The sequence below is a fragment of the Epinephelus fuscoguttatus genome, linkage group LG9 (genome assembly GCF_011397635.1).
Source record: "Epinephelus fuscoguttatus linkage group LG9, E.fuscoguttatus.final_Chr_v1".
In the NCBI taxonomy this organism is placed as follows: Eukaryota; Metazoa; Chordata; class Actinopteri; order Perciformes; family Serranidae; genus Epinephelus; species Epinephelus fuscoguttatus.
This window is the reverse complement of record NC_064760.1, coordinates 13,228,242-13,255,673: the sequence shown is the minus strand read 5'-3', so window position 1 is coordinate 13,255,673 and position 27,432 is coordinate 13,228,242. Positions and strand designations below refer to the sequence as shown.

Below are 27,432 nucleotides of genomic sequence, written 5' to 3'. Positions count from 1 at the left end.
ACCATTCCCACCAATCGCCACTGAGGCCCCGTCTGTTGCAGCCAATCCTCGGACACGCAGAGTACACCCACTTCCTGTAACACTAACCGTAGCATTCCAGCAGGTAAACTAAGGCAGTCGCCTCTAAATGGACAATTAGCCAAGATTAAAGGCAACCTCCTCGTCTTTCTCCATTAACTTAATTAGGAGGAAAAGACATCTCAAATGACCCCCTGCTCCCTTCAGCCTTCCCTCCCTCTCTCATTCCTCTCCCTCCATCCAGCTTTTCTTCCCCTGATTTAACTGACAAAGTTGTATTTACAGTAACTGGGGAGGGTCCACGCTTTCACATCTGGGAGCTCCACTGAAGCATTTGGAGGTTAAGTGCCTTGCTCAAGGGTAACCTAATGGTGCTGCGGAGCATGTCTCATTACCGTCCACTCCTCAGTGCAGAGGTTTAGACTGGCAACCTTCCAGGTCATGATTTGTTGACTATTAGACTCCTGACGGCCATTTTCCTTCCACTACATATCCATCCGTCCCTCTCATAATCCTGTTTCACCCAGTTTCACTTCCCGCAGCTATCTCTTTTTTTTTTTTAACTTGCCCTCAGCTACACTTTTACTTTTTAGGAATTTATCTAATGCTGTTATCCAGACTGGCCCACAGTGAGTGAACATGCAGAGATTAACCATCCTTCTCAAGGACACTTTGATTGGATAAAATCCTTCACCAGCATCCCCCTGGACAGCAACTCACTTCTCTTTCCATTAGGGCTGCAAAAAACCCTTTTAGGCTGACTGTTAGTCTGCTGGTATCCCTGCTGTGATGCATTTTATAGTGTGCAGTGAGGACATTACGGGAGCGCAGCAGTGTCAAATAATAGGAAGAGGTTGAAAACTAAAGAAGACACAGGAGTTTACAAGCTTTACGACACTGGGGCATGTTATCAAACTGGAATCTGACAGCTAGATTCTTGGTTGACAGGTTACTTTGTCAGTTTTTATTATCATTTACAATTGCTTTTTTATGCAGATGTTTTTTTTGCAATACAACTGAAAACACTGTGAAAGTGGCACAAGAAAAGAGGAGTCATAAAGCCAACAGTCAAATGTCTAGTTTGCCAACATTAGCTCACATTAGCCACCCTGGGCTACTGGTCATACCAGACCAAGTAGGCCTGTAGCAAGGCTTGAGGGGTATCACAGTACTACAGTATACCAGAGTATTTTGAAAACCCCATGTTATGATTTTCAATACCGCCAAAAATACTGTTAAACTCATATGGAGATGCTGTATTGAGGATGCATTATATGTAATGCACATCCTGTGCAACCAGGGGCCAACATAGCGACTACCACCGTTACAGGACTGTAAACAACCAGTTAGTAATGACGGAGAGAGGCCACAGGGAAAAAGAGCATGTGTTCATATCTAACGCACAGAGGGAAGGTTTACTTTGACCAATCCAGAGTATGGACTACTGGACAAACTAGGGGTGCTTTCACACCTGCTCTGTTTGGCTCGATTCAATTGAACTCATTTGGCCCTTAAGTGCGGTTCATTTGGGCAGGTGTGAACACAGCCATCGCACTCAGGTGTGCACCAAAACAACCAGACCTTCTTAAAGAGGTGGTCTCAGTCTGGTTACAAAGGAACTCTGGTGCGGTTCGTTTGTGGTGAGAACGTGTTCCGACCTGGATCTGAAGCAACTGCAGTCACATGACACATTGTTTGGGTTAAACATGAGCATGTTACAGTCCTGGAGGATTATTAATGTGCACCTCCTCCTGTACTGCCTTAATATGCACATTCAGCACATCCAATGCATCAAAACATTGTTTTCTAGTTGGAGCCGCGCCTCATTTTCAAACTGTATGGTTTGACTAAAATGAACAATGACAGCAATATAGTCCACGATGAGCAGCGCTAAAATCAACCTGCGTAGTTGTCCCTCCATTGTGACATTAGAAAGTGTCACATTTATCTTGCAGGTGTACTCTTCTTCAACGTTTTGTTTACTTCCTGGATTTTTCCCACATGGGAATTCTGACCAAACAAGAGCAGCTTTGCCGTGCAAGGTATTTGATCTGGTCCACTCGTAAATGCTGCCATGAGAACATGAACCAACTCTAGGCAATTATACAACTTTGTAACAAAATTAGTCCCTGATTCAGACCAAAGCAAGACAACTCTAGGTCTGAAAGCACCCTAAGACTGAGATGACTAACTGAGAAGGTTTAGAAGGTTAAGTTGACGAGGCAATTAAGCCGCACACAAATACCCTCATATACTGCGAAATTTCAGGAAGGTGTGAACTATGAAGGTATGAAAAAATAAATACCAGACAAGCTTAGCTATAGCAGCAAAATCCCTCAGTGTTGAAATGAGCTAGGGTATGTTTTGTTGTTTATGAATTCAAGTTTTTGTTTGTAGGAGGGAGATTGTATTATTTGGTCTTCTAATAGTTTCACAGTCTTGCTTTAAACAGTAGAAATAAGCATGTTTTTGAAGCATGGGCTGTATATCATATCTCTGCATTCTTGCTTGAAATAACATGATGTAAAATACACGAGGGTTCTGCATCTTTACAGCCAGACGGTGCTTTTACTTCAGCGTCCATAAATGTTGAAACATGGTCAAAAATCACCTCCTGCATTATGTAATACTCAGCATCTGAGGCCCTCCTTGTGGTGAAGGAGAAGAGGAAATATCTCTCGAGTCTCACGTTACTCTCATTTTTCTTCTTCATCGCACCCCTCTGCTCTCATGCAAACCAATCAACTGCAACCTGAGCTGCTTTAATGGGGGAGAATAATGCTGCCTTATGAGTATCACTGGCAGTAAACCAGCGCTGGTTCAAATGCACAGACTGTGCAGTCGGGGGGCCCTGCACGCAACATACACTCACACACCGACACACACATAAAACATGCGCACACACGCACAGACTACCAGAGCAGAGAGTGAAGATAACAGGATGAAGCTCAGTCTGGGTCAGTGTTATTAGACAGGAGACCAACAGCCATCAAGTCACTTAGCAAAGTAAACCTCCCCGATACACTGTGATGTGCACCGATGCACAAAAGCCCTCTAAACCAATAGCTTGCATTTTTCCACGCGAGCCATCGTGATTGTTGCTTTTCAAACCAGAAATTCATTGCCTTTCTAGTAAATGTATTCTACTCAAAGCTTCTTCTCAGTGTGTGTCTGGGTGCATGTGCTGTAAGACCACAGTCTCTGCAAACTGTGGGGGGAAACGACCACAGACTGCACACACTCAAACCCACAGACTCCAGTCCACAATCCATCTATCTCACCACCCCTGTCTTTGTTTTCTCTCCCCCCTACCGAGCACCTAGTGGGGTCACTAAGACTCCAATCCCTCCATCCATCTACCCGCTCCCCTCATCCTACACCAGCATCCTTTCATCCATCCATCTCCCTCCTTCACATGACCTCCCTAATACCTATCGTTCATCTGTCATTGTCAGACGCTTACCGTCCGCACTTACTGCTCAATAAGAACGTTTTCCAAAAAGACACAAGGCCAACCTCTTCGATTCTATCATACCCTTCGTTCATCTCATTCATCCAAGATTCTGGTGAAAACTATTATCCAGCCTGATACCTCTTGCCCTTACCTCCCACCCTCCTCAAGAGCAAAACCTCCAACCCATGCCTATTTTCCCTTAATGCTAGTCCAGCTCCTTCCCTCTCCTCCCCTCTCCAAACCTCAGACCACAGGGCTTTAATAGGAGGGTTAAGAGGTAATTCCTATCACACTGCCATCATTTAATATCTAACCGAGGCTGACAGAGAGGAAGGTTACGAACCCAAACCAGAAACCCACCAGCAAACCTCCCTGTCTCCTCCTTCTTACTCTCCCGCTGTTATTCTCTGTCTCAGTCTCCCTCCCTCTAACCTACTCTCTTTTTCTGCTGTCACTCTACCTTAGTTCATTCCTCCTCTGTCTTTCTCTCTTACACACTTTCTCATCTTCATACCTGGCTATTTGCATTACTGCCATTGCCTTCATTCGCAGAGAAACACGGCACGGATGGGATAAAGAGTGCTGTAAAATGGACCAGAAAGATGAGAAAAGTGGAAAAAAGAAAAAAAATAAAGGGCAGGAGGAAACTCCAGACACTGTAATTTAGATTGTGCTGATGGCAAAGTAGGGATATAAAGAACATGAGATTTATAATGTTAAGTTTGGAACACGTTCACCCTTTCCACTCGTTCTGAGTTGTCTGAGAGCTCTATAGGGATCCATATTCAACCAGCGATAAATAAGAGCTATCGAGACCAATTACAGGTTTTACAGAATAGTAATCCAGGCAGCGGAGGAAATAAGACTGTCACTCATGACGAACAAGACAAAGGGTTGGAAAAAAAGAGCTAAACACAGCGAGGGTGTGCGGGATGGAGTGTGTGTGTGTTTGCATGTGTTTGCATGTGTCACTATGTGTGTCCCTGACGTTCACATGAGGGGTTCTGACTGTGTGCGATCCTGGAAGCCACAGTTGACGTAAATGACAATTTGCTTTCAGCCATAGCAGTCGACTTCACTGTCTTCAGCAATACATCACGCATCGCCACAAATATATGAAACACACGATCGGTCTGTTTTAAGTAGAGGTTTCGCAGTGTGCACCCCGCTGAGAAGATTTCATCTCTCTGCGGCTTTTCTGCCAACACAAGAGATCAGATTGGGAAAGCGCTGCAGAAAATACAATTTATTGTCATCTTCATAAACCACAATTAGTATTATTGTTTTTGGTGTTTTGTTCCTTCACTCTGTTTAGAAATAAAAGTAGAGTTGTCGAAGCTGTTTTTGAAAGTCTCTTGGAATTCACTGTTCAGATTTCTAAGCTTTGAGAGCCTGTTGTCACTGTCCAATGGGAGCCACCATGTATTACAACATTTTCACTTTCCACTTCCATAAGTGTACTTTTTAGACAATTTATTGAGATTTTAGAAGGTTTTCTTTTCGCCTCAGGGCTTTTGCAACCAGTCCATATTTTCGTATACGTTTTTTACATCAGTCATCTGACAAAAAGCTTTACATACTGAAACCGTGCACACTGAGTCCAATGAGTGTTATTATTCTATTTGTTGTGAAAATTCCCAATACGTGACAAAATGTAAAGACAAATTTCCTCCCTTTCTTCTCCCTACTAAAGTTACCTCCCCGGCTGTCACCACTTCCTGCCTGTGTCTGGCATTTAGCACTGCAGCTACCTGAAGAGGCTGAGCTGTCCGTCCTGTCTCTCTCTGTCTGTGTGCAGTCTTTACATCCTCGTCCCCATCATCCACCTGAATATTACTATCTAACCTGTTGAAAATTGGCTGTCAATATAACTGACACAACACAAGGTTGTATTTATATTCAAAAATTTGGGACGAAAAATACAGACTTCGGTTGCAATGGCTTTATGACACAGGAGAATTGCCTGAACTCAAAAAACAGCATTTCAACTGTCAGTTCATCTGAAAGCTTGATGACAAAATATGCAGATCCACAGTTTTCACTGGACAGCAATCTATTATTTACTGAAGATAAGACCTGTGGTAATGTTTAGAGGTTTACTGCCGACACATATATTCCACGGTTCATTCCAAAATACGTTTCCTCAACTGAAAGATCAGTCAGCGTTCTTCTGAATTTTCACAAAGAGCTGTCACTTTTAGGAATCCATTTTTTGAGAATAAGATAATCGCTGTCTGCACACTTGAAAGGTGGCTTTGGAAGTTTGTAACATGGTCCGTCACAAAGGAGGGCATCTAGAATGGATTTCACTGGCGTCAGAGGTTCAAAGCAAAACAGCACAGACACTTCTCAAACACTTCTCTGACACTCCTACATCATAATCTACCACCACCAGCAAACCATTCAATCCACTACTTCTGGCAAAGCTTTAACACTATATTGTATTTAGTCTTGTTGTGGCAAAACTATGACTGATGGGAACCCATTGAACGCACTTAACCAAGGCCTCAACAATAGGGACTGCCCAATTGCCCAGGCCAAGTAAAATGCCACTTAAGGGCTGGTAAAGAAACAGATACAGATAGTAACCAAGTACTGAGTCATCCTGCTTCTTGCTCCTCTCTGTTGAAAGTTGCAGACGCACAGTACAGATCTGGCACTCATGAGAAAATGATGGCGGGTAGAGACAAAGTTTGTAAGCTGATGTACAAGTAGGTATTTCAGACTAAAGAGGAGTTTAGTCAGGTCGCGTTTGAGGATGTGGGTGAGACTCCAACTATGTGTTGCATGGTTTGCCATAAATTTGAGAGCAAGTCAGATAAAAGGGGTCACTTTTCATGACTTAAGTGTTTGCTGTTATTTGATAACTGCAAACACTTTGGGCAAGTCAAGTTCTGACCAACTTGCCCGACTAAGAAAGTGAAAACAACAACAACACTGAATCCTGCCTACCAATGGCGCAGAAGTGGATCTCAGTCCTTTGAGGCATTTCTTAGAATACTCTGATACATTATGACACTGGTTTGCCTTTAGAATATATTGTACCTGCTGTGAACCTAAGCTGACACTCTCCGTGAAAAAGTAAGCTACTACCTTTCACATCTTCTTTTTTAGGCTACCAGCCTTGAATTTTGATATCCAAAGGTCTTTCAGTGGAGTACTCCTTCAGGTTTTGTTTGTCTAATTCACTTTTTGATCTCCAAAAACACCTTAAACTTCCAAAAATGCCCAAAACACAAAAAGACCATTCACAGAAGAATACACTTTTTCAACAAAGAAAGGTTACAGTAGCTTCACAGGAGTTCTGCCTCATGGAAAACATTATAAAAGACAATGAGAGAAGTGAGAAGTTTAATGTCCCAGCGCTGGTATCCCCTATCCTAACACCTCACAACACACACACATGCACACACAAACACACTGATATGCACATACAGTGTATTAACATGCTGAATGCATGCACACACTTATACAGACATGATATATAAGCTCAAAAATGCACACAATAATGAGTGCAGACACACACACTTAAAAGCAACACACACACACACACACACACACACAGGGTCTACCTCTCGCTTTACTTGAAGGCAGCCCAATATCAACAGCTATAAAGTCTAGAAGGTGTTTCAACCTTCAGCCTAAACTGACAGAGAGTCTCTGAGGATAAGACAAATAGAAAATCTGAGTGGAAAGAAGGAGTGCAGACAGAAAGAGCACAGGGGAAGAAAAGGAGACAGGGTGGGTGCACCGATGGGACTGAAACACACAAAGAAAGAGAGCGAGAGAGTGTGTCTGGGAATGTGAGATGAAATAGAGAGAGAAGGAGGGCAAGTGGGAGGCTTCTCTGCATCAGTATGACCTGCTCTTACTCTCCCAATGCTCTGGGAAAACTCCATATTCCCGAATAAAAATTCCTCGCAGGTCCAAGCAAAACATTCGCTCCAGGCACACTTTCACCTCTTAAAATTGTGCGCACACACACATACACACACACACACTTTTTCACCTCTCTACAGGAGCACAGAGCGGCACTGTGTCACCTGGCACGGGACTTGAACCCTCAACCCCGGATGAAAGTTCTGACATTGCACCGTGGCCGTGTTTTCAAATGGATCACGTAACACATCAAAAGACGAGAGTAAAGAGCAAAGAGAGAGTGACAGAGGGAGAGCCAGAGATGGGAGATTTGAGGAAAGTAGGATGGAGAGGTGGAAAAACAAGAAAGGTGGACTCACAGTCGTCCTAGTTTGGGGTTGGACTGGAAGAGAAGCTCCGGGAGGAACTGGAGTTTGTTTCTGTTCAGACGACTGTGGAGAGAAAAATAAATGTTGAATTAAAATGGTTTACATTTTAAAAATCAAAGAGAAACATCATAAAAAGAAAGGGCACAAACACAGACTCATAAATCACTCTCATTTATCCTTTTGTGTTGACTGAACTATCACCAACCAGGCAACTGGATCACCTTGAGGGTCATTGAGTTCATGGTTCAAAGGTCAAACTCATGAGAAAGTCTGTCTGGTTTCCTGTGATCATGACCTACACGGTTATCATGCTGTGTTGTGTGTGTGTGAGTCAGCTGCAGGTTATCGTGCCGTAAGCTCCCTAAAGCCAGTTATCACTATCATCCCTGCATGTGCTTTGACCTGTGGGTGAAAGGAGGAACAAGATTGGGTTCCTGGCGTCTTCCAGGCATCTGCACTAAGCTGAAAAATGTGTTCAGTTAAGAAAAACACACTCTTCCCTGGATAAGTCCTGATTTAACACTGGGTACGTCTACACACACACTAATATTCCACTATGATTCAGAATATGACAATATTCCGGATTTGATAAGGGTCATGCAAACAGCAAATTGTCGTCTGAATAATCCCAATTCGACCTTATTTCCGATGTAGCATTTTCCAATCAAGAAACCTGGGACATTCCAGTATCATTCAAGTTTTACCAGCATTCTTTGAATATTTATACAGCACATTCGCAATATGTATTACAACTGGAGTTTTTTCCGCAGTTTGCAACATATAGCATCTTGCTCTGTGTGTGGTCATGGTTGCGTAGTACACATATCAGCTTGCCAATAGTATGCCAGGCTGTGGTAGAGATGCATGCTCAAAAGAAAAGCCCGCATATCAGGTTGAAAGGAAAAACACACCTACTTTTAAACATTATGAAAGACCTGAATATCAACAGGTTTTTGGATAAGCACAAACATCGCAGCGCTGACCTTTTCAGAAGGTGGTTAAAGGAATGAAAGAGGGAGGACATGTTTAGACAATCCAAGTCTGCCACCGGATGAAAACTAAAAAAAACAGCCTTTCCACTTTTCAATATGTTGATGTGATAGACAACATGTTAGGGCATATTAATCTAAGTATGCACTGCTGTGTGTAAATGAGAATATTCATTTTTTTGTGGAGTTTAGTAGGACTATTGTCTTTTTAGGAATAAGGGCAAGTGGAATATATTGTGCATTTATATGCAAAAGAGTTCATTTTCGGTGTATTTTGGGAGAGTTAGATGGCAACAGAAAGCCAAATAATATTGGCCTAATTTCTCTTGCTAGGACAAAAATGTGTAAAATGAAAAAGCTTTGTCCAAGAAATCATATTTAATTCCCATCTCTCATTACTAAAACTAAAACCTTATCCATCCTGTGTTACTCCACTAATATTGATCATGACAAACATGTATAAGAGGTTAAGTGCTCTGGAATCAAGGCTTTTAAAAAGTAGTATGAGCTGTGTGTAGCAAACATAAACAGTCCCGTATCATTGTAAATATGCCCACACTTTTCAAAAAAAAAAAAAAACTATTAGAGGCTTTTCAGGTGCCAAAATTTAATAGTAATTTATTCCTTGTGTAAAACATGAATATGAAAAAAGTGAACAAAACTTTGCCAACACCAATTTAAGACTATGCAGTTCTTAAATAGGCTACCAGACTAACAGTATGGCCAATCAGGAGAGCTTAAAGGTGTCATGCATAATCTCATTCTGCTGGTGCAGTCACCCGACCTGCAAGGATACTAGAATAAATACATAGACAACAGGTCTTTGTGTATGCATACACCCATGTGTATGTATCTTTATATGCACAAAACAAAAACTAAAGGCACCAGTAGGATGGGTGGGCTTTCATTAATATCCTACTGGATAACAGTAGATTATCACAAAAAACACGTTGAAGACAACTCTTAATTAAGACCCTCTGGATCTAGTGTTCTCTAGCCTAAGAGTTTTCGTTCGTTCTGTGTGGTTTTGTAATGTTCCTAATATTTCAAAAGTTCCAAGGGACCTTTTGGGGCATTTTTTCTTATAATATGTGACTCTTTCTAAACTAATATGAAATGAAAACAGCCAGATGCTTTCTTTTACAGTATTTTACTTGTAAAACACAATCTCTTGCTGTTGTTGAACTGAGCATGAAATGAACACATGGCAATTATTTACAAAGGAATGAGAGCCAGAGGAAGATGGAGAGAGTGACAGGATGGTGCTGACCAACAGGTAGACATGCCTGTTAGGTTAAAGTGAGAGATAGAGTGTTTAACACTGAAAGATGTGTCTGCCTGTGTGTGCAGGAGGAGGGTGGGGCCGGCTGCAGCAGAGACAGATGAGAGAGAAGAGGGAGTGAAAGTGTTATCAAGCTACCAAAGCATTTGGCTGAGAAACGAGGCGTGGAGGGGAAAAAGAAAAGAAAAGGAGGGTGGGGGAGGTCACGGGGTCACAGAGTAGAATCTGTGCTGGAGAAGACACAGACACCAACCTTTTAACCCCCGTGATAATGATAATAAGACCCTGACTTTCACTCCTGCATGCACCAATGGAAAGAAAGCTGCAGTCCAAAAAGAGATATCCACCATTTGAAATAATTGACCCCTGCTCCTAGAAAATAACTGCTGGTACCAAAGTAAAGTGCACGATCGGCTACTATTACAGTTATGAGTCATTTTAAGATGTTCGCTCGCAAAACAGTTACGGTTTTTATGAGAAGAATCCTTTGTGTATTCTCAAATAATAATGACGAGTTTCTTCTGCTTGGAATCTTTGAAATATTACCAGACCGCAAGTCCAGGGGCACTATATTTTTAAAATTTGGAAAATTATCCCTATTAGTCAGAATCACAGTTAAGTCCAGCAGAAATGGTTTGGAGACTGAGGGGAACTAATCTCACTGGACCACTACCTCAGAATCCAGAAGTTTGATATATTTTTGCAAGGAAAACAAAATAAAACTCACTCCCCTTTTCTTTCTGCAAAATATCCATCAATTAAGACCTTACTCAGGACTAATAACAGCCACATTTTGTCATTTCAGACCAACGCAGAGCCCTTGTTTGTTTCTGTTAAATGACCACGAGGTGAAATGACCATATCCGTGACTTTATAATTCATGTGTTGACATACATGAATGTCCTCGCCCACGGAGACGACTGCCCAAGCTCCATGTTTTTCACATTGTGACACCATAAATCACACAGACTCAGCACTGCGACCTCTGACCCCTAAACTTTCACCCTGACAGCTACAACATCAGAGACCCTGTCAGCTAAGCATTTTAAAAAGCATTTCATTATCACTGACACAAAAAAGGAACATAATTCAGGACACTTGTTATCATCACCAAAGCAGTTTTCTTCCTAATTTCAACCCACACAGAGAAAATAACTTGTTTTTCTTTGGACTGACGTAAGGTAAAGTTAAGTTAAAGTCAAGTTAAAGTGTTGTTCTGTTGTAAAGTGAGTGAGTAAAAGACAGTTACTTAACAGAGATAGCAAATTAGCTCAACGACATGGCCAAATGTCCCTGAATGTATTTAACTGTGTGGACCTTGAACTGATGACTTAAGGATAATAAATATATTGACACGCAACTATAGTTTTAAACACATTTCACTATAGCCCCTTTTACACTGCCAGATTTTCCGCGAATGTTGGGGCGTTTTACAGGCAAGCTGCGAGCGTTTAGACACACAGAGCCGGATTGGTGAGTTGATCCGAGGTGCTCAATTTTCCGCCAAGTAGGGGTAAACATATTGGTGGAACCTTTTTGGTTTAAAAAGAACGAGGCGCCCTTCTGCCACAGGAGGGGCTGTTGATGACTTGTGGGAAGAGCTGTTGATGACGCCGCACGTGCGACCCACTGGCGGTGGACTAACAGGAAACAGCTGATAGCAGGAATGCGCAGCTAGTAGCAAGAGGGAAACGCAAACCTGACAGACACTGTAAAGATGAGCAACTGGGGAAACAAGGAATTGCGCACCCTCCTTGTCCTCGCAGACGAAGAGGCCATTAACTGTCAGATGACGTAAACGGTGAGCAACGGACCAACTTCTGAGAGAATCGCCGAAGGACTGACCAGCTGCGGCTTCCCTCCCACGTCACTGTTCACGTCACACGGTGAGCTACGTGTTTTGCCCCCATTGTCCCAAAGAAGTAAGCAGGTGGCATTTTGCCACACTCCCCGCTTTTGTTTTTATACTGCCAATGCCAAACGAAGACTGATTGAGCTTTCCTGCAAATTTGCACAATTCCTATTTAAAAAGGGCTAATGCTTACGACCAAGGGTGCTCAAGTTTTGGTGACTGTCAATTTAGGGAGCCAGCATATGGTTAAGGGCTACACAGGAAAATTGCACACATCTCATTTCCACATTAAATCTGCAGTGTCGTCCACCAAAGTCGCTAACTTTAGCTAACACTAGTTAGTTAAAGTTAATACTCGTGAGGTGGCACTAGTTGCCACCATCTACAAGAAGTCTTTTCTAACCTGACAGATGCTTGTTTGTTTGATGCAACAGCCGAGTAGAGTATTTAATGTAAGCTACTGAAAGTAAAACTGAAATGGACCACAAATGATTGAATGAATATAAGGCATGCAATTTATGTAACATTCAGGGGCCGCACAGAATGTTTCTGAGCTCCACCATTGGCCCCCAGGCTACATCTTGAGCAACTATGCCTTAGACAAATGAAAAGCCATCTCCTGTGTGAGTTTTGACACACAGCTATGTTGCTTCCTAACCTCTTCCCCCCCTCACCCCTCACCTCTGACCCTCCCTGACACACCGCGTTAAAGAGCCTTTTAACATTAAAGCGGCCCATCACCTCTCGCTTTCACTATCAGATGTGTGATCTCCATTTAGAGACAAGATACACATGTTGCTGCCAGTCAATGTTCGCTGTCACCTGAACTGAATTAACTGCTTTCGTCTCTCTTGTCTGTGACAACGTCTCCTTCTTGTTCTTGCTCTAGTAAAATATATACTTCTTTTCACAGCAGACAAAGTCTTTAAATCAATGTCTCTGACAGTGGAAGTGGACTAAACTCGTCAGTTTTTGAAGTTTGTCTTCAAGTTACTGACACTGTGATACCGTGGAGGTACACTGTGTCAGATTAAATAGCCCGCTGTGCTTAAATAGTTAAGACACTGACATTATCATATCAGTGAAGAAATTCTCAGCTCCTGTCCAAACCCAGCAATGTGGATTCAACACTGTTAAGACAGCCAGCTCCTAAGTGTGGACGTGCTGTTCTCATCGGGTGACAACCGCCATTATGGCAGGTAGACGGTCTTACATGACCTGGATATCCTCTTTAACAGCTTTAAAAATATAAATTGTCGGAGATAATGTGTAACAACACGCAGTGTGTTACTTTCTATTTTCATTTCATGCCGCAGCATCATAAACACTCTCCTGCAGAACTGCCTGTCTGTCATCCCTCCAACCCAGAGTCATAAACATGCAGGTGTGTGTGTGGGAAGTGTTGTGTTGTGCACTGACACCTTGATTCTGTTGACTCAAGCCTTGGTGTGAGCTGAAGGACACAACACACACACTCACTCACACACACTGACCGAGGCAATATCTGTGAGAGATTCCAAGGTTGTGTGTGAAGTGGATGGACTTGGGTATCATCCAGGAACACTCTCTGTGTGTATGTGCATGTGTACTTTAGAGAATGGACAACAGCGAGTCAAAGGTGTGTATGTTTGGGGAAATGGAAAATCAGCGGCGGCAAGTCAAATATTTGGATGTGTGTGAAGTCATGTTTGCTGGCGTGCGTGTATGCATATTTTGGGATGTGTGTGCATCTTTGTAGCCTGGGGGGGGGCTTGCATCAGCCTTTTCTCACACACACAACACACTCACACAACAGGTAGCAAAATAAGATGGTGTACTTACAGTCTCTCCAGCAGTCTGAGGTCTTGGAAGGCTCCTCTCTCGACAACACTGATTTGGTTGTCCTCCAGATGACTATAGGGATGGACAAAAAGACACAGAGGAAAGTTGTAGTTACTTTCATAATTTAAAAAATCCAAAATTCAAAAGCAATACCAGCAGACATATGCAACTTTGCAGTGAATAGCCATCATGACCAGGGAGAAATAGTAGTGGATGTCAAAGGAGTAGCTAAAAATGATCAGTAACACTACAGAGTTTAAGGAGGCTTAATTATCAATCATGGTTTGGGAATACCTATCCAAAGCCAGCTTTCCAGGCTGACCTGGAAGTTTAAACCAAAGGAAAAAACACCAGATAAATTTTATTTTCTGGACAGTGCAAACATCAGCCGCTTGCCAGAGCAAAATAGAGAGATTTTAAACATCAAGAGAGACATTTGCACTTTTTAAAATTGGTTGTGTAAACAAGGAATCAGCACACCGAACAAATGAATCTGGCATAGAGCAAAAGTTTTGAAAAGTTTAAGACATGCAACATTTCACAAATGTCACAATCTGGTGAGCCAAAACAAACAATTAACAACCCATCCCTCTTCCACCCCTCAGTGGATATCTTCTCCATTTCTCTTCTGTGTTTCCACTGCTGCTCCCAATGCAATGCATATTCTTCTTTCTCTCTTCCCTGCTCTGTGTCTGTGTGTGTGTTGTCATGTTTTGGGGGTGATCTAAGGTTTTCCAGATGGGACAGAGTAAAGGAACGAGAACATCTCCACTGATAGGCATGTTTATATTTTCTGTCTGAGGATGTTAAGAGTGACATCTCCTGAGAGAGGGGAGGGGCCGGTGGAGATCGAAGGGGGAAAGTGGCTGATGTGAGAGGAGGGAAGTAGGAAAGGGAAAGGAGAGAAAGAAGGAAGCAGTGACTTAGGAAGCAGACGCAAGATGGATTGAGTGAGAGCGATTTTATATAGATAGAAAGCCAAAGAGTACTGAAGAAGCTGTATCAAAAGAGACGATGTCGGGCCCGCCATGTGGACTTTGAATTGTTCTGGCACGACCTTCCTTTAAATATTCTTTCAAAGAAAATGTTTAGACGTGCAGCTGTATTACAGCCATTAATCTGTGGTCTGTCAGACCGACTCTTTCCACAAACACACATGCAAACACACTTACAGACAATCTGTTGGGCTGAGGCATGCACTTTGCTGAATGATAACAGATCCAGACACTTAAACTTGCATTCATGGACATACACACAAAGAAAATAACGAATACATGCACACATGTATTAGTTATTTGGTGTAATTATTCACTCATTCTCAGTTTCATGATAGGGTTCTTTTTCACCCAAAATAAAACAAAGGTGTAATACAAAAATCTAGCTTAAAATTGGTTTAACATTTTGTCTTAAAGCCACTTCCTTTTCTAATTACTTATGGGGATTCCGTTGCACAATGAGAAAATATTTTCCATGTTCCAGTATTTTTCTCTTTAGGTTGCCAGGCATTTAGTCAAATCCAATCATATATGTTCAAAATCACCAAATTTTTCATAAAAACTGGTTAAAATTGAAACAATCCAGCATGCTTAAACCTGCCTATACACAGAAACACTCAGCATATGCTGCAGAAAAATAATCAGAGTGGGAGAAAATTTTCTAAGCTCTTAAACACACACTGACAGGTGCAAATACACACAGAAGTTTTAAGATTTAAGATTGACTTCATTATCCTACAGAGTGGGAACTCTGTCTTGGGCTTCTCTCCCATGCTGCAGCCATACAGACAACATTTCACTTATGAAAAATATACATATGCGGGTACATAGATAAAAAGGTTTGTTAATAAATAAAAAGAGAAAACACAGCAAGCTTCTTAGAACACCTTGGCAAGGCTACCATTAGTTCACCTGGTAGAGCAGGTGCCCCATGCACATAGGTGTTGTCCTTGCTGCAGAGGCTGCGAGTTCAATTCCAACCTCTGGCCCTTTGCTGCGTATCGTCCCCCTCCTCTTTCCTCCGTTCAAGCTAAAAACTGCCCGATCGATTAAAGGCAAAAAGTCCTAAAAAAATATCTCTAAAAATACTGAGGCAAGCAGAGCAAGCCTTTCCCTAAAAATCTTATACCTTGTAACCTGCCATTATTTAAATGTTTTAATGACACAGGAATAAATACATTATTAAATCTATTTAATCTGCTACGAGGGACTTGGAATTTCCTACCAGAAGGCAGTAACTTTTACGCACAGAGATGAGATGGGTCATTAACTATCGTATTGGCTTGCCTTAGTGTAGCCTTTTCGTAAGAAGACTGCGAGGACGTGTGCCGTCTGAACCCTATAATCTTCCTTGCAGTTCATACACATGCACAGATATATACCCAGCACTAATGAGCAATGTCAGATATGAATGTAAACATGTAGAGAGTAAACATAGGTACAGAGTTACGCACTGGTAGCAAGCACACCCAAAGACGCATGTAAACAAATGCACAGTCCTGACTGCGGCCCATCAGTCATAATTTAGAATCCAGCCAGCAATAATCCTGCATGTTTATTCTAGTCTAGTTACATTTCCTCCGTCCTGATAGAAAAAGCATATCTCGTAAACTTTAGGGTACGCTAAATCAAGACATAACTTTGAGTAACTATCAGAGTTTATTTGTCCAAACGAGGGATCAACCGCATGCTGATTTATTGAATAAGGTTAAGAGAGGCAGGAGATCTCAAGCCAAACACATGGTGTGGGGAGTCGATGCTGGCATATTGTTCAGATGAGGTATTGTTTTTATATTGGTCTGTATCAGGCATTAGTCATCGACAGTGAGATGGAGAAAGATGGAGAGAAGAGAGAAAACATGTATTGATTTCATGTGTGTGGGGCCTGGTGTGTCTAATAACTCTTTCATTCAACCATATTAGAGAGTCTTAGCAACCATTATAAAAAGCACAATGATGTCACGCTACCTTGTGGCAAACTCGGAGTGCTTGGCGTCTAAAGGAAATAAGGAAATACTTCAGGGATATTAACTTCACTTGTTGTTTACACACAACGGGTGAAACCACATTAACTTTCCCCGGCCAAGTGTTCGAAATCAAGCACGAGTTTTCACCTACATCTAAATTTGTTTGGAATTACTCAATTTCGCCACAGTCTGGAAGAAATCTTGCTATGTGAGGCTGCCAAAGATATTACGCTAAGTGTTGCGCATGCAGTGTGGATGCCGGGACAAGCTGTGATTACAGCAAGACAGCCTGACTCAGATTAGAGAATATTCAGACTGCTGGATTGGATTACATGTTTTTAAATGAACACAGTATGCTAAATGTTTAATTGGATTACAGCAGACTATCTGATTAAGGTGCTTTAATAAGTCAGATACTAAGTTTGAAATTTTTTGTACTTAGCGTTGGCGTTAATGTACAACCAGCTCATTTAGCAGCTAAAAATACACCTGATATATTGCAGTTTAGTCTGGTTGAGGTGTTTAACAGACGTCAGATTATACGTAATGGGAGTCAAGTATTTTCACACGACTAATTATCAATAATTACTAGCCTGTATGTAAACATGGGCATCAAGGAATATTTTTTCTGCAGCTATTTAGCATTCCCTGGGAAAAATGTCAGAAGCGTTTAACTACATGCAAACTTTTCCCATGGGATGTATGTAAGTGACCAGGAATACCAGAACGTGTGCATGTGTGTGTGTGCAGAGTGAAATGCAGATACGGAGGTCTGGTAAGTAACAGTAATACCTACAGATAAGCGAAAAGGCTACACCGGGCTGTGACCATGTATGCTTTTGTTCATCCCCTGGTATCATTTGCAACAATGTGTGCGTGTATGTGTGTCTGTGTGTATGTGTGAGACACAGAGTGTGTGGGTGTGTGCGTGTGTCTGTGTGTGTACTTTCTCAGACTATCTTCCCTTTCCCAAGCCATCTCCTCCCCATTTCTTTAAGAGATTTAGAGTGGGGAAATGTCACAGCAGTTTATCACCAACCACATGAAACAAGCTGCTGGCCCACCACACGCAAACACACACTCTCTCGCTCGCACACACACATACACAGCCTCTGTTCCTTGGTTCTTCTCACCCTGTCTCAAGTGCACAAGATGCACTAAATAAAATGATCTCTTTGTCTATTCTGCTTTAACACACACACACACACATAATAAAACCTGAAACATTAACTGAGATAAGTTCCAAAATCCATCATAAGTACAGTTATAGTTAAACTAATGTAGTCACAAATGCAAACGCACACATCCATAAACTTATTTCCAGTCCTCAGCGCAGTTTGTGCTGGGAGTGTATTTTTATCTACCGGTCTGGTTAAAACAGAGTGAGGAGGGAAGCTGCATGCAGCCAACGGTGATTATAGTTATTATAGGCCTAAGACACACACACACACACACACACACACACACACACACACACACAGACTGTACATACACGCACACGCATTTGAGCCACTTGAGGCAGAAGAGAGAGCCCTTAACATCAATTAGGACAGCTGAGAGGAGACGAGGAGTCACACTCTGCTGAGAGCAGCCGATTAGATGGAATGAGTTAGACAAGCAGGAGTAACAACAGCGATGACTTTAGCATGTTGACTTTAGCAAGAGGCTAAAAGATTACACAGGCAAATAGGAACACAATACAATAAGGAGGGTTCATACTTTGAGATGTTTACTGACAGCTACATGTTGAATCTGTAGTCAGTAAATTGCCTTGAAATGGAGTAGTGGTCAGTCCTGCTCAGCTGTTTAAGGGCCCGTAGACACGGCGTGTTTTTTTGCGCCCTCAAATCCATTGTTTCAATGTATACGCGTGCAAGCTGCGCTCAAAAGCGTGAGTGTCCGACCACGCTGTTTTTCAGGGTGTGATGGCTGCGCCCTGACATTAACAGAATACAACTTTTGGAATGCAGCGACAGACACCGCATGTCATGTGATGAGGAACAACCAGAACAAAGGAATACTTTGTACATCTATTTCAAAACAGGTGTGTAGGAGAAAAACAAGCAGACCAGAGCAAGGTCCAGTCACCATGTAGTCTGAGATACGTTCCAAGTCTAGTCTGATGAAGGTCTAGTCACCGAATCCTTGCAGCATTAATATCATTATGTTTGCAAGTTGGACAGTGTGCAGGAGTTTTTCTACGTGAGGAACAACCAGTCATAGTCGTTATATATCCTCCTTGAATTCCGTAACTATGAGTCTGTGATAAATATGGAGAAGTTGATCGTTTTAGTGCAGGGCTACCCAGAGCTTTACATCTGTAGCATGGACAACAACATAGGCCTAATACACACTTAAGAAACAATGCACATGGGCAAGTGAGTATTGTGTCAAGATAGACTTGAAAAAATGCCTCCATGTGCTGTGCATTCTGTTCTTAGGACTTGTATTTGATGTGAAAACTAATGATTTTATTTCTAGAGAAATGTGCGTTCAAGTCATATGTTGTTCAGTTGCATGTGCACAACTTTATAAAACTTCCTTTTGTGTATCTTTAAAATAATCTCAAATGTCTGTTCCTTATTTCTCATTTTCAAAGGCATTATCGTATCTCAGGGAGTCCCACGATTGCAAAACTTCTTAAACTCCCTAATACTCAGAGACATGGGACACAGGAGTGAATTCTGAGTTATATTATCTCTTCTGTTACTGTTTCATATGAACAATGACTCACATGTTCTTGCTTACAATTCAGAAATTGCCAGATTTTGTCAGCAGTCTGGTCTCTGCGCACCATCATATCCGCATCAGTTTAACATCTTGTTGCTTGTTTAACAAATGGGAGTCTTGCTGCTTGTTACTGGCATGTCAGCTCATGATTACTCTATTATTTAACCTCGTAAATATTCAGTAATTACGGAATGCAACTCCTTGGATAAGACACTCGCATTCTCTCCTGCTCTGAAATCCCTCATTAGGATGGGAAACTTTATTTTATAGAGACTTGTTTCCCCTATAGCCATATACAGGCCTATTAGGTAAATATAGCATTTACCTAATTGCTCCAGCATGGCAGTTTTTTGTTAATGGGATTCCTTGTAAAGGCAGAATACAGAGTCACAATGAGGAAAAAGAAAGAGGTCATAATAGACCTGCTGGTAAATGGTACATTCAACATCAAGTCCTTCTACTTAAATGGCTTAACAGGCCGTTTGATAGCACGTCTCATAGGAGCGTTTTCTGATCTGCCAATTGTGTGGCTGAGGTATGATTACGTTTATACAACTAAAGTTAACAGCCTAAGTAAAGGGGAAAGATCACCATCATTGTTAAACGAAAAAATACGAGCTGTTGATGGTGGGATGCAACATTGCAAGCTTTGCATCTACTTGGTCCTACATTTTATGTAGCCACAGTTGTGGGTGGAAACATTATGTTTTCAGGCTGTCAGTCTGTCCCATTCTTGTGAACGCAATATTAAGAATGCCTTAGGGGGATTTCTTCGAATTTGGCACTAACATCCTCTAGGACTCAAAGATAAACTGATTAGATTTGGTGGGAAAAGGTCAGTGTCACTGTGACCTTGCATCCCTCCCCTTCTTGTGAATGGGATATCTCAAGAAATGCTTGGAGGGATGTAGAGTGAGGCTCGGGCCGCATTTTCCTGACCAAACCCAACCTGAGTCCGAGACAGTTATAACCAAGCCTGGTCCGAATCGGTCAGACTTTCTGATTTTTGATTCACCTGACATAGTTATTGTTATGGACAGTGTGTAAATGACCATCAAAAGACTGCTGTTACGCACAGTCAAACACGCCGCATGCACAGCAGCGCAGCGCACACACTCAGTTGGACCGGAGCCTGTGTTGCATTCAGGCGTTATCACGTAAATAACAAATTCCAGCACTTGAATAGGCCATAGCACAACACAGCAGCATGTGTGCCGAACCCAAGCCGGGTTGGGTATCCACACTCTGGAGGGATGTTCTTCAGTTTAGCACAAACATCCACTTAAACTCAAGGATGACCTGATTAGAATTTGTTGGTCAAAGGTCATTGTAATTCTAGTTTTTACTGCAGTTTGACACTGTCAAGCCAAAGGATGAAAGACTCCATGTTGCTTAAAGTTATCTAGCTTCCTTTAAACCAACACACCTAATTTAAGCTTTTTGATGCTGCATTCTGGCAGTTGTAGGTTTTCTCCATCTTGAGCAAAAGCATATTTTTTTCTCTGATTTCTCTGGTCATGTAGCACCAGTTTCAAAAGTCTATGTGACTTTCTACTGCAAAGATATTCTAGTCTCATTTCAAGGCCATCTTTTCAGCAATGAAGTACTTCATTAACAAACAACTAACAAACCCTGAGTCATGGCAGCAGCACTTAATAGCTTTTAACAACAAAATAACACAAACAAACAGAAACCAAAACACACAAACACTCCTACCGTAAAGGCACCAGGAAAATTATGCACACACACACTCTCACATCTACACACAAATTGGGCTCCTGCTGCTCTGACTTATTGAGAAATTTTCCAGCAACAAAAAAAAAAAAAAAAAAAAACGAGGTGGGATGAAATTATTTTCTCTTTCCATCATCAGAGTTTAAAAGCTTATCGTGTTTCCTGGCTGTCATTCAATCTGTTTTAACTACGGGTGCACAATGTATGCACACTGCAATTTGAACTGACCGTCTGAGTGTGTGTGTGTCTATAGACTGGTTCCCTTTATACGGGTATGCTGTTTATTGAAACGCTGTCGTACTGGAGGAATTAGGGCGAGGAAAAAAAACACACACAAGAGAGCACAGACAAACAACACACACAATTTTCTCTCCTATTTCACACACACACACACGATCCTTTCCCTCGCTTTGTAAGATTTCACTTGCCCTCACAGGCACACACACACTTACACACATAAACAGAGTCTGGTTTTGCTATGGCGGCCCACGTGTGTGTTTTTCATAATACACCTAAACATTTATAAATCTGATTTAAGACCATATTAGGTTTCAAAAGACTTCTCCAAGCTGCCATGGCAGGGACCACTAATAGGAGCCATACTCTGGCCTGAGACAGGGAGGGCTGGTGTGAGCAAAAGCAGCACTTCCCTGAGCCCAACGTGGGGTCCAGGAGTCCACCAGTGGTCCTTGAAAGGGCTCCAGGATAATAAATAGTCTCAACATCTCATCTGATACAAGTGAAGGTCACATAAATGACTACTGACCAAATTTCCCCACCTACCATGGCACACACAGAGGTATAAATCATAAGCAACAACAAATTAGTTCTCAGGAGGCCGGCCCCAGTCAAGAGAGGTTTCTATTGAAGGATTCTTGAAATAAAAAAGAGAAGAGTTTGTTTCCAGACAAAATTGACCAACAAAAACTGACAAACAGGAACTAAAGAGTCAGACATTTCTCTCACGATTTGGTGGAAACGAAAAGATAGTGAAAAGGAATTTAAGGCCTTGTCTACACACATACAGGTATTTTTTCCACAACTGAAATTTTCCTCTACGTCTTGACCTCTTGTCCACTCAGTTTTAGGTCACTAAAATGGAGATTTTTAAGACGCCTTCTAGGGTGCCAATTCTTCAGAACTCTGTCTACTTTGTACCTGTGTGGACGTATTAGATGGAGCATTGGGGAAACAGTGATGTCATCTCTGGGCTTTATAAATAAAATTGATTGATTGATTGATTGATTGATTGATTGATTGATTGATCTTCTTAATCTGCGTATGCCAGTTGTTGCTTTGAAAACACTTACTTTGCTCAAATTTAAACTTAGCATTGCTGCATCACTTCAAGGACGCACAGAGGCGTCTGCTGCACCTGGTGTTATTTTTCCACCTTAGCATCCATGGTCCAAAGTCTGCCCGAAGCAGTGGCTTTGGATCAGACCCGAGCAATCCAGCAGATGTTGAGACAATTTTGCGAGTCGGATTGTTGTCAATGAGGCTTGAGAGGAAAGGTTTTGTATGTTCACAGCAGCACTCGTATATCTGAGTGCTCCTTCGTTCATATCAAAGAGGAATCAACAATGATTACACCTTCGGGAAGACTTTTGACGAAGGTAAGATTAACCTCTGACGAACCTCGGACGAAAGCTATCACTGGTGACCATTAGAAGTTATTTTTGCGTACAATTGTGGACAAAACAAAAGCTATGTTGACAGATAAAAAAAATGTATATAAAAAAAAAAAAAAAAACTTCCTTTCACCATCCCCCATGTGGGGTGGTGGTGGTGGTGTGTCTTCCCCAAGCTCAGGTCCTCTACCAGAGACCTGGGAGCTTGAGGGTTCTGCGCAATACCTTTGCTGTTCCTAGGATTGCACTCCTCTGGAGAGAGACCTCAGATGTTATACTTGGAATCTGCTGGAGCCACTCTCCCAGTTTGGGGGTCACAACCCCCAGTGCTCCGATTCCCACTGGCACCACTGTTGCCTTTACTCCCCACATCTTTTCTAGATCCTCTTTCAGCCCTTGGTATTTTTTGAGTTTCTTGTGTTCCTTCTTCCTGATGTTGCTCTTGCCCGGGATTGCTACATCTATCATCACTGCCTTCTTCTGTTGTTTGTCGATCAACACAATGTCTGGTTGGTTAGCTATCACCAGTTTGTCAGTCTGGATCTGGAAGTCCCACAGAATCTTAGCTTGGTCATTCCTTAGGAGGTCTTCCATTCTGACCTTGGGACTTCCCTATATAGATGTGGTTGTGTAAATCGGCAACTGTTTGCTATCAGGTTTGTAACTTTAAAAGATGATGACGTGAGTGCTGTGTTTCCACTTTTTGTACTGCCTCCAAGTGTTTAAAAGTGAGCAGACCAGAGTTTTACTGGCCCCAATATATTTTCGGTAAACCACTTTCCTATATTCATGTATTTTTTCCAATAATACATAAAAAAAACCCTTATAATTAAGTCTTACAATCTGTCAGGGAGCCCTTGTAGCCTTGGGGTTAAGGTGTTGAGCATGTAATTATAACCACCCCCTCATTTCCTGTCCATTATCCAAAAAATAATAATAAATAAAGATAGCTTTGCAATCTGTCACTGAACTGACAAATACTGAAATGTATCATAACCACTAAAAATGATGTTGCTGGTATGATCGTGTTGCCTTCATTGTAATCATAGATAAACCCACATCATCAAATGATCCAAGCACTTGGAAGCAGCCGCAACATGAAAAAAATTTAAAACCCAGAGAGGAAATTCATGATGATTTTGAGTCTCATCCATCTTGCCAGTGCATTCAAGACAGCAGATACATTTCTGACAGCGAGCCATTTCCCCATCATCCAGACTGGATGCTGCTGGTTCTTGTCACAGGCTTTCAGTATGTGTGTAATTGCCAGTTTCTTGGAAAGCGAGGCAGCTTGATAAGCCTTTTTGGACGCGGTGAAAAACTCAATACAGCATTGATTTATCATTTTCAACTTGAGGAAAGAGCTGCTTCCATGATGAAAGAAACTGGTTTTTTGCCTTGTTGATTTGTAATTTCCAGTATCCACTCACTTCTGAGTGACTCTGAGGCAGCATCCAATACTAAAGCTTCTGTTCCTAATTTCTCCACCTCTATCCATCTTCTCCTCCCTGTATTACCCCTGTGCTCTTTATCTCTTTCCTTCTCTTCATCTATCTCACATCTCTCCTTTCCCCAGTCACTGCTCTTTAATGTCAATCTGTCAGTCCTTCACAGCCAGCTTTACCCATGTTCCCAGCCTTCCTCTCTTCTTTTTTTCTCTCTAATCTCCCCCTTTTACAGTGTCTCCCTCTCTCAATCTCCCATGTCTTATCTTTCACTGTTTCACAGTTGACTAAACACTTTTTCTTCGCCTTCCTCTGTTTTTCTCCCTCACCCTAATCTCTACTCTTTTATCTCAATCTTACACTCTTTTACAGTTGGCTACATTTTCCTACCCTTCTCTTTTTTCTCTGCCTTTCCCCCTAATCTCTCCATCCTTATCTCCATCTTTCTCTTGTTCACAGTGGAAACTTCTGCTCTCACCAGGGAAACCGCTCTTGACTCAAACAAACAGTGAGGAGAGAGGGCCAGGTGGAGCCCGATGGCATCACACAATCTAACGTAACCACCCAACAACTGAGAAAGTCAAGGCCATCGCCAGAGCAAAGCAAGACTTGGTGTGAAATCAAATTATAACATTGTCAAATAAAGGAACATCAGTTCACAGTGATGTATTCAGATATAAAAAGATGTAAAGTATGCAGCCCAGTTGCCAGAAAAAAATATTACATTTATATGTTTCATGCGTATCATATCAACATTTCTAAAGTTACATAGTTCTGATTATGTGTGCATGAGCTGATGAAAAGGGTGGTGGGTGGTGGGTGGCGTGACACCCCAGACAGCTGCCAAGCTGCAGACCACAGTTTGAGATGAACAAATGACAAAACTAGTTGTATTTTTAGCGAGACATCGGCAGCATTGCCAGCCACAATTGTGCCACCGCAAGTGAGAATGCAAGCCAAAACATGGTCTTTTTCTAACCATAACCAAGTGCCTTCTGTGCCTAAACATAACCACGTGTTAAACACAGTGTTGATGAAATGTGCAGAAACACAAAGTTCCAACTAATCAGCTACATAAATAATATACAAATGTTACATGATCATGGTTTGCAGAAACGCATGATGCAAAAGTAATTTTGGCAATTAGTTTGGGGATGACATCTAGTCAGTCTTTATGTGGAAAACAACCGTCAAATTATCAAATGAACACTACTCATGATTTTCCCTCTCAGACACCTTACATGTTAATAACTTAATGCTATGGTACATTCTACCTACTGACATGTACATGATGGAATTTTGTTCTTTGCCAGTGCCACTAAAGTGCACTACAGTGTGTACAGAACTGTACATGTTATTATTTTCATTTACTGTCCAATATCCAGAGAAGTACTTAATAGCCAACATGTCATATATCTAATATAAAAGCACATAAACCAAACTGAATTTGTCTCAACCTTAAGGCATTGATATATTTAATTTATTTTGAAATGTAGTAGTTGCTGTTGCTGTTGACATAAAAAGTTGAGGATCAGTTCTATTCTGCAACTGATTACTGGGTAAACTGAGTACACAGTGGGTGGGCTCAACCTCATAAGCCTTTATTAGTCACAAAATTGTAGGTTATTAATGGATAAGCATAAACATAATGTAAGGCAAATCAAGATACATGAAGAGTAACCCAGGTACTCTACATCTTTAGTATGGGTTTAATGATACATTGGTCTAGATTGATACATAGAATCAGCACCTCCAAGTCTGAGGCCATGGTCCTCAGCTGGAAAAGGGTGGATTGCCCACTCCAGGTCAGGGGGGAGGTCCTTCCTCAGGTGGAGGAGTTTAAGTATCTCGGGATCTTGTTCACAAGTGAGGGTAGGATGGAGCGGGAGATTGACAGGCGGATTGGGGCGGCGTCAGCAGTGATGCAGGCGCTTAACCGGTCCGTTGTGGTGAAGAGGGAGCTTAGCCAGAAAGCGAAGCTCTCAATTTACCGGTCAATCTACGTTCCAACCCTCACCTATGGTCACGAGCTCTGGATAGTGACCGAAAGAACGAGATCGCGAGTACAAGCGGCCGAAATGAGTTTCCTCCGCAGGGTTGCTGGGCTCAGCCTTAGGGATAGGGTGAGGAGCTCAGACATCCGGGAGGGACTCGGAGTAGAACCGCTGCTCCTCCACATCGAGAGGAGCCAGTTGAGGTGGTTCGGGCATCTGGTAAGGATGCCTTCCGGACGCCTCCCTTGGGAGGTGTTTCGGGCATGTCCAACCAGGAGGAGACCTCGGGGCCGCCCCAGAACACGCTGGAGGGACTACATCACCCGGCTGGCCTGGGAACGCCTCGGGGTTCCCGCGGAAGAGCTGACGGAAGTGGCTGGGGAGAGGACTGTCTGGGCTTCTTTGCTGAGGCTGCTGCCCCCGCGACCCGGACCCGGATAAGCGGAGGACGATGAGTACGAGTACGAGTACGAGTGATACATAGATTCAGTGATCAGTGATCCAATATTATTGATCAAAGTGAAAACACTGATACTTATTGTCATCCTCAAGATACACGTCACCATTTCCATCCAAGCACACCACTTTGTTTACAGTCAGAGACAGTGAAATCAAGGAATTGATCATTTAAAGCTGGGGCTGCCTCCTGAAAGTCAGAGGTTTAAATCTTCAGTTGGAGACCTAAATCTTGGGACCTACTTTGGTCCCAAGATTTAGGTGGCGCAGTAGCGGCGGACTCTGGGGTTTTTTCGTACCTAACTGTATTGCGGAGTTTTGCACAGTGGCGAATGGATCTTTGCTCTCAAACCACAAAAAAATGTGATGGCACAACAGTCTCCTTCAGTACATTATTCTGTGCTTTCTTTTGATTTTCATATTGGCTAGTCATCCTGTTTAATTTGTCTTTTGATTAAATCGGAACCGCTGAAACAAGTTGTAGGAAGCCTCTGCAAGTAATTGGTTGCTGGCAGACACTATGTGCTGCAATAAAATGGTTAATCAGCAGTGCCGTGCACTGTAGAGCCGATACGCTGTACAGCATTTATAGACTAAGCTGAGTAGTGATGTGCGGATCGACCCGTAACCCGGGACCCGCAAATGGACCTGCAGGTCGGGCAGCAGTGATCGTCTGTTTAATCGGTCTGTAAATGATATTTTGACATTATTGGCTATTATTGTCATGGCATCCGAAGGTATTGATGCGTTGAGCAGGTGACAGTCTGCGGTCGTTTTCAAAACATACTTGTGTCACGTACTCCAAAAGAAACTTGTT

The 27,432-nt window shown here is 42.2% G+C and overlaps 1 protein-coding gene across 1 annotated transcript in view; it reads right to left on the bottom strand.

Moving 5' to 3' along the window:
• The window catches only part of slit3 (slit homolog 3 (Drosophila)), a 353,029-nt gene that overhangs the window by 309,547 nt on the left and 16,050 nt on the right, over positions 1-27,432 (bottom strand). Inside the window, exons 2-3 of the mRNA XM_049586786.1 lie at positions 13,664-13,735; positions 7,711-7,782 (exon numbers count right to left, since the gene is read on the bottom strand). Coding sequence (XP_049442743.1) covers positions 7,711-7,782; positions 13,664-13,735 — 144 coding nt within the window. The remainder of the gene's footprint in view (positions 1-7,710; positions 7,783-13,663; positions 13,736-27,432) is intronic.